General features: G+C 35.6%; 1 protein-coding gene across 1 annotated transcript in view; it reads right to left on the reverse strand.

Moving 5' to 3' along the window:
* The window catches only part of LOC128642509 (nmrA-like family domain-containing protein 1), a 58,359-nt gene extending 50,552 nt beyond the window's left edge, over positions 1–7,807 (reverse strand). Inside the window, exon 1 of the mRNA XM_053695290.1 lies at positions 7,641–7,807. Coding sequence (XP_053551265.1) covers positions 7,641–7,680 — 40 coding nt within the window. The 5' untranslated portion in view covers positions 7,681–7,807. The remainder of the gene's footprint in view (positions 1–7,640) is intronic.
* Between the last annotated feature and the right edge of the window lie 442 nt (positions 7,808–8,249).

Below are 8,249 nucleotides of genomic sequence, written 5' to 3' on the forward strand. Positions count from 1 at the left end.
TCTCCCTGAATTTAAATTTCTTTGTCCTCCTAATACAATATGCCAAAATCTCGCCTCTGATCACAGCTTTTGCTGTTTCCCAAAAAATGGTAGGACGATTGATATAGTCCTGGTTGAAAGAAATATATTCTTCTAACTTAAGTTTTACCCAATTCTTAAATTTAAGGTCCATGGCTAAATACGATGGGAAATTAAATAGATTATATCTAGTAGTGGGATCGCTAGCCTGGAACTCCAAAAAAATAGGGGCATGATCAGAGATGCAAATAGGAAGAATTCCTGCTATTACTCTCGTTTTACATAATTCTTCATCTAAAAGAAAAAGGATCTATCCTTGAAAGTGATTTATGCGCCTTGGAAAGGCATGTGTAGTCCCTTAAATCCGGATTTTGTAACCTCCATATATCCCTAACCCCAAGGTTTTGGAAAAGTCTATTAAACAATTTTGATTCGATTTTATCTCTTTTAGTTCTGGGGCCCAGTGGTTGTTGTCTTAATCTATCTAAGGGGTATTGGGGTGCCATATTAAAGTCCCCTCCAACTATCAGGTAACCCTCTTTATAAGTCATAATATCTGCCTGTAGTGTTTCCCAGAAGGACCAATTAATCACATTAGGGGCATAGATATTACATAATGTGTACATTACATTGTCAATCTTAATTTTTACCAAAAGAAATCTTCCCTCCGTGTCATTTTTTATATGCAGAATTTGATAGTTTAACTTTTTCCCCAAAAGAATTGCAACTCCTCCCCTTCTCTGTTTACTAGGTGAAAATAAAACTTCCTTAACCCATGAGCATTTGAGTTTTAGAATTTCTTCTGTCTTTAGGTGGGTTTCCTGAATAAAAGCAATATCAGTGTAAATTTTTCTTAAATATGATATTAATGTTTTACGTTTAATCGGGGAGGTAATACCCCCAATATTCCAGGAGGCAAATTTAAGTTTATTTATTATGCTGGCCATCTAGTTTATCACAGGAAGAGAAGAAAGAAATGAAAGGAGAAAAAAAAAACCATAAACACAACCGAGGGCCACGTTTTCCAACCTTATGATAAGCTGCCATAATACAGAAAGAAAAAAGGAAACTTAACTCGGATTTAACCAAGTGTACTTAGGAAAGGGTCGTTGCCTGTGGTCTTAACCCTAGATTTGGAGCAGTGGATTGATCTATACATTTTTCTGCCTCTCTGGCTGAATCAAAGAAATGTGTCCGGTTCTCTATTATGATTTTCAGTCTAGCTGGGTAGATAATAGTGGCTCGATGCCCTTGGTTTATTAATCTAGTGCAAACTGGAGCCAACTCCCTTCTTTTGGCTGATGTTTCAACTGAAAAATCCTGAAAGAGCATTATTTTAGTCTCCCCTAAGAGGATAGGTTTTTTTTTTTTTTTATAGAACTGTAATAGTAAAACTTTATCCTGATAATTAAGTGTTTTTGCTATAATTGGTCTTGGTCTGGGGTTTTCTTTATCTGGGGGCTGCCAGCCTAACCTGTGTGCTCTTTCAAGGACTATCTGTGGAATTTGAAGTAATTGTGGTAATGTTTTAGTTAAGAATTTAGTAAGATCTTCGTATTGTTTTTCCTCAGGGACCCCTATAACCCTAAAATTATTGCGTCTCGCACGATTCTCTAGGTCTTCCATTTTAGATTGGGTTTTTATAAGTTTAGAGCTCAGAGAGTCTATTTTATCAGTATGACTACCCATCGTATCCTCTAAGTCAGAGATTCTTTGTTCTGCCTCGCTCAATCTGCTAGAGAATTGGCGAATTTCAGTTGTTAATGATAAAATATCCTGTTTTATTTCAATTTTGAGGGCATCAAATTTAGGTGTTAAAGCTTCGGATATATTTGAGACAAGTGTTTGTAAATCAAGTGGTGCATTTATGTGAGGGGGAGTAGTGGTGGTGGGGTGGATATCGGCCAGGGCTTCCGTTGAAGCCTTAGATTTTTTATCCCTTTGCCTTGCAGACATATTTAGCGGGGACGTTTTAACCTGTGTGTTGATATATTTATCCATAAATCTATGAATGTGCTGTAATAAAAATATAGGGTATTAACTAATTCGAAAGGGGTTAATCCTCTTAAAGTGAAAACAAATATTAAAGAACAGTGGGGGAAAAGGAAGTGAGTAAAGATAAGGGAAAGTGATTAGAGCACTCTTAAGGACCCTTAGCCCAGTATCAGAAATATATCCAGAAATATTATGCCCTCTAATTTACCTCTAACTCTAGTTCACTGTACTAGTGCTTAATATAGAATTGTTTTGTAACAGAATTTTCAAGGAACAAAAATTGTGACTGTAATTTATGCTTTAAGTCTTCCTAATTCCAACTAACCACAGGTATATTCATGTGCTACTTTCAGTTCCTGAGGGCTGCCTCTTGGGCTTTAGAATCTCTTTTCAAGACAAAAAAAGAAAGAAAGTACGAATAAGCCACAGAGGTGCTGCAAAACTCAGACAATGATTTTACAAGATCTAGCACAATAGATTGCTACCTATAAGAAATTAAATTATACACAATCACAGTCACATAATCAGAAGGCTAGAGAAGGGTTTCCAGGCACCAGAGAGTTGCAAAGCACACCAGTCTAGCTGTGTTAACCATTCAAAAAAAACTGAGAAATGGAGAATGAGGGGGCAATCTATCCTTCAGAGCAACAACAATTCCACGATAGATTTTCCCCTTAATATACAAAAAAACACAGTCAGAGACAGGGATGCCTAAACCAATTCTCTACTATATGGAAATTACAAAGTTCTAGAATTTAAGACTTATAATTTCTTATTTATTCATCAATATTCTGAGTTATTTAACTAGCTTCAAAATTCCCTATCACTGCATGTAAACTTAGAAAATGAGTACAGTAATTTGACAAATTTTGTAAGAGGGAGGGCGAAAATCCAGACAGAAGATTTAGAATCTGAATATCTGTAGAAGGTAGAACAGGAATTAGCAGCTCCCTAGAGTTAATAAATTAGTATAATTAGACTCATTTTCCACAGTTTAAATAGAGCTACAATTTTAAGCAACTTTCTAATTTACTCCTATTTTTTCTTGGTTCTCTTGCTATCTTTATTTTAAAATGTAAAGCTTAAGAACCGGCCCATTTTTGGTTCAGAACCTAGGTTAAGCTTGCTTATTGGTGGCTAAATGTAGCCAGCAATACGCAAGTGCTATCCAGGGTTCTGAACCTAAAATAGTCTGGCTCCTAAGCTTTACATACCTGCTTTAAGAAAAGATAGCAAGAGAACGAAGAAAAATTGATAATAGGAGTAAATTAGAAAGTTGCTGCGCTATCTAAATCATAAGAGAAAAAAAATTGTGTTTAGTATCCCTTTAAAATTAATCAGTGCAAAGCTATAAAAGGCAGATAGAGCTTGATTAGAAATATAAAAAAAATACAATGGTTGTGGATCTGTAGAGAGGAGGTTCATAGAGTATTTTGCTAAAACAACTTGCCAGCTCTGTTTCACAATTGCAGTACAATAGGTCAGATATTCTGGAGTTTGTTCCCGTTAGTTAAGCATCTTACATTTCTGGCTCTTTATGCCTCTTATACGTCAGATTTTGGAAACAGATTTTTTTTTTTTTAAAACACTTTTATTTCATATTTACAAGTAGCTCAAACAGAATACAATATTAATGCAATACCTCTAGGCCTATCTGGAAGATGGATTATTTATTGTGAGCAATTTCCCACCTGTTTATTTGATATGGAAGTGCCTGCGGGCTGGAGAAACCACACAGATTAATGACATCCGTTTGTAACTCCCAAATAAAGCTCCCAGTACCGCTAATCAAACAATCACAGAAAAGCTGCCAGGTACCTGCAGCAGTCTGGCCAGAAGCCACCGAAATGCTGAGCATCTCACAGATTTGTCAATTATTCATATTTTGTGCCAGACAGTGAGAAAGGCAACATTTAAACATCTAGACTTCAGGGAATTAACAATGGCGTTCTCTTCTCACAAGGTGTAAAATATGTTATACTTAATATTTATTGAAAAATTGTGATAAATGTTACTGAAAATCACTTTCAATATAAAATGCCACCAAAATGGAGTAGACACCTCAAAGACCTATTTTAATTCCCAGAAATATGTTTTTTTTTTTTGTTTTTTTTTTACTGGCATAACATGAAGTGTTGTCATAGTAACAATTTTAGCTGATCAGCTATCTTGAGTATCATTAAAAATATATGTTCTATCTTAATCCTAAAATAATTTTTTTCTCAACAACTTTTCTGTTTATTTCTATTATCAATTTTGCTTCCTTCTCTAGATGTCCTTTATTGAAGGAGCAGAAATGAACTACTAGGAGTTACTGAACACATCAATAAGCTAATAAATATGTGCAGCCAGCAATCAGCAGCAAGCTCCCGATCCTACCTAGGTATGGTTTTCAGCAAATGATATCAAGAAAACTAAGCAAATTAGATAAAAGTAGTAAATTGAAAAAGGGTTTAAAATTTTATGCTCTGAATTATGAAGGGGGAAAAAAATTAGGTTTCATCCCCCTTCAAAGTAAAGGTTAACTTACTTTCATGCCAATCGAGTATTTTACTTTTTGTACACAATCAATAGGAGTTTGATAAAAAAAAAAATAATAATTAATTAATCTTATTATCAAACAAGTTATCGGCGCTATAAATAGATTCCAGATGCGTTACAAATTCAACCCGTTTTTTTATTATTTTTTTATTCTTGATCATGTTTTTAGTTTGACCAATTGAAAACCTGGCCGTTACCCCACGTCATCCGCCTTCCTGCATGACCCGATTTTCATTTGGACAAGCTAAAAACGTCATCAAGAGTAAAATAAATAAATAAAAAAAAGTCTTATTTGTAAAGCGCCGATAACTTGGTTGAAAATAAGATTGATAAAAAAAAATAATGAATTAAACTCCTACTGATTGTGTACAAAAAGTAAAATACTTGATCGGCATGAAGGCAAGTTAACCTTCACTTTAATTGTATTAGGATACGGACCATAGAAATTTCGAATAGCATATACCCCTTTAAGGAAAGGTGGGGGGGAAAAACAAAAACCTTGCTTCACTTTACACTCAGTGACAAAGCATAGGATGGCTGTTCATTTCTTATTAAAAGTGATATATTAATATGGGATGTTGTCTTGGTATCTATTTGAAAAAGCAGGAATGTAAAGCTTAGGATCCGGTCCATCTTCTATTTAGCCCCCTGGGTAGTGCTTGCTGATTGGTGGCTACATTTACCCACCAATCAGTAAGCTTTACATTCCTGCTTTTCAAATAAAGATACCAAGCGAACAAAGAAAAAATAGAAGTATATTAGAAAGTTGCTTAAAATTTCTGCTATATCCAAATCATGAAAGAAAAATTGGGTTTCATCTCCCTTTAAAATTTTTCCTGTAACAATAGTTAGATTGTATATGTATTGTGGGTGTAAAAGCATGAACAACAACTAGGGGGGGGGACAAAACACTTTAGAGAGGGGGTATCAAGGCTATTCTAATAGGACACCAAAAATGCCTAGACAACCCCCAAGACACCCCTATATATAGTGAGGTGATGGGTGTGGTAAAGGTAATCACCTGGCGTAAAGTGAGAAGTTATCATAGTAACAAGTTTAGCTGAGCAATGATCTTTAAAAGCTATTTTTTTTTCATGTTACAGATTAATGCCATTTTTAGCAAGTAGCTTTACAAGATTAAAAAGATTTCCATGCAGGCCGCAAGTATAGACAGGAGAGTGTTTTATGCGATAACAGACGAACACAAACTTAAGAAAATTGAGGAAATACAGGAACAACTACCCGAGGTGCCAATAAATTGGTTTACACATGCCCAGCTGACTCATTACTTATCTATGCACCAACATAAGCAACACCTCACAAGACCTACAACCCCCTTTGAATCACTTTGCTTGCAAAACACAAACACACAACATGCAATTTCGAAACTGTACAAACTCCTACTTGGAGATGGACAGGACCTACCTCCGTATGTATATCATGTTTTCATGATTCAGATACAGCATGTAATTTTAAACAACTTTCCAATTTACTTCCATTAAAAAAAATGTGCACAGTCTTTTATATTTACAATTTTTGAGTCACCAGATCCTACTGAGCATGTGCAGGAATTCACAGACTATACGTATATGCATTTGTGATTGGCTGATTGCTATCACATGGTAAAAGGGGAGTGGAAATATACATAACGTTGAAATTTGTTATAAAAAAAATCTACTACTCATTTGAAGTTCAGACTAAGTGCTATTGCATTGTCTTGTTATCTTGCATTTGTTGATTGTGCAAATCTAATGTGTTGACTGGTCCTTTAAGTCTCTAACTAGGTGTTTAATCCATTTGCAAAGTTAATTCCAGAGCAGCAAATGCACTACTGGGAGCTGGAGCAACACGCCTGGTAAACCAATGACAAAAAGGCATATGTGCATAACCGCCAATCACCAGCTAGTTCCCACTAGTGCATTTCTGCTTCTGAGTCTACCTAGGTATGCTTTTCTACCAAGGACATCAAGAAAACGTAAATTTGATAACAAGTAAGTTTGTTTTTTTTAAATTGCATGCCCTACCAGAATCAAACATTTACTTCTGACTTTACTGTCCCTTTAATGACTATGTATCTAAAAGGAACATTTACACTCAGTGGGAGGAATGACGGGTGCCTAATGCTAGTCCTGTACAGTAGAAATGCTAAGTTTAGTAAACTTTCCCTTTGTGTTCAGGGGATAGAGACCAGCGTAGTCACGTTCAGTGCATTTGCAGAAAAATACCCTTTGAGTAAGTTTTTACTCCACTGGAAGTATTTACAAACAGTCTAAAAAAAAAACCCAGTGCGGTATAATCTAATTAAAAAGTGGGAATGTGGTTGCCTTTAAATAAACGGAGAGGAATATAAAGGGCTAGATGCAAACAAAGAATTTGTGCAGGTCTGCCATTCCCCTCGCAGAATGCAAAGTAGGCAGATTGGAAATGCTCTCTAAGAATGAATACAAATTGATCATTCACATTTGTTAGAGAGGTCTGTGGCATGTGGCCTGAAGAAGGGATTCCTTAAAAAGAAAGTTTTAAAATATTAAGTAAAAAAATAAATAAATAATGTAATGAGCTACATTAACAGCTTTCAAAATTGAGGGCCAAAAAAACAACAACAAAAAAAACCCCCACAATCAACTCAAATTATAAATGTGCAAACAAAACAAGTTTCACATTTTATAGCTAAAGTTCTTTTATTTATTTAGTGCCAAATACGGTCAACCTTGCAAATTGTAAACTGTCCATGATATAAGTGATAAACAATGTTTATTAGTTTCTAAAGAACTAAGCTGACAACTAATTGAGGTCTGTAAGCTGCAGTCTCAGACCTTGCAATCTTTTATGCATTTGGTTCAGTCATGTTTTATATCTACAAAGATAGTTATGACATTTTTACATATCATTCAAGTAAATATTTTTCACACACACCCCGCCCCCCCATACCAAAATTAGCCAAGAGTATTTATCAGGTTATTTATAAAATCATATGAATTAAAAAAGTTATAAAAATGTTTGATTAGATCTCACTCATAAGCTTTTATGCAATTATTGTCATTCTGCCCTTTGATCGGTCCCCTGCAGATCTGTTAGAGACTCACCTGTAGCTCCGAACACAACAATGACTTCTTTGCCAGACATGATGAATGTATCAGAGGATCTCCGTCAGCCAGGAACTCTAGGAATAAGAAGACAGCAGTGAAGACTTTTATGGAAGGCAGGGCCAGCAATCTCCTCCCTGTCTAGGCAAAGATCACTGTGACTCAGCAAGACCCTGATATGGTAACAAACTCAGCTTAGGCAAAAATCAGAGTGCACCCCTCCCCCTGGCCTGTATCCAGGTCACATGTTTTTTTTTTCCTGCTACTCTTAAAGGGACACTACTACATTTGTCTTTAATTTAAATATTCAGATTGATTTGTGGGTGACTCAAATTTCTAAGATTTATTTTACACTGTAGTTACACATGAAGTTTATCACCCAATGCCATTCATCCCATGTTCCCTCACTCACTGCCTTAAAAAAGGGACATGAAACCAAACATTCTTCTCATGATTCAGACAGAGCATACAATTTTAACCTTTTAACGCCGTTATGCCGTCACAATTACACTGGGCTTTAGTGCCGTTCTGACGGAATAGAACGTCATAACCGTTGGCTGTCCTAAAGCCAACAGCGCTTCCATGATGTGATCGCGGTCTGAAGGGTGT

This window comes from Bombina bombina, chromosome 11 (genome assembly GCF_027579735.1).
Source record: "Bombina bombina isolate aBomBom1 chromosome 11, aBomBom1.pri, whole genome shotgun sequence".
NCBI classification, from domain to species: Eukaryota; Metazoa; Chordata; class Amphibia; order Anura; family Bombinatoridae; genus Bombina; species Bombina bombina.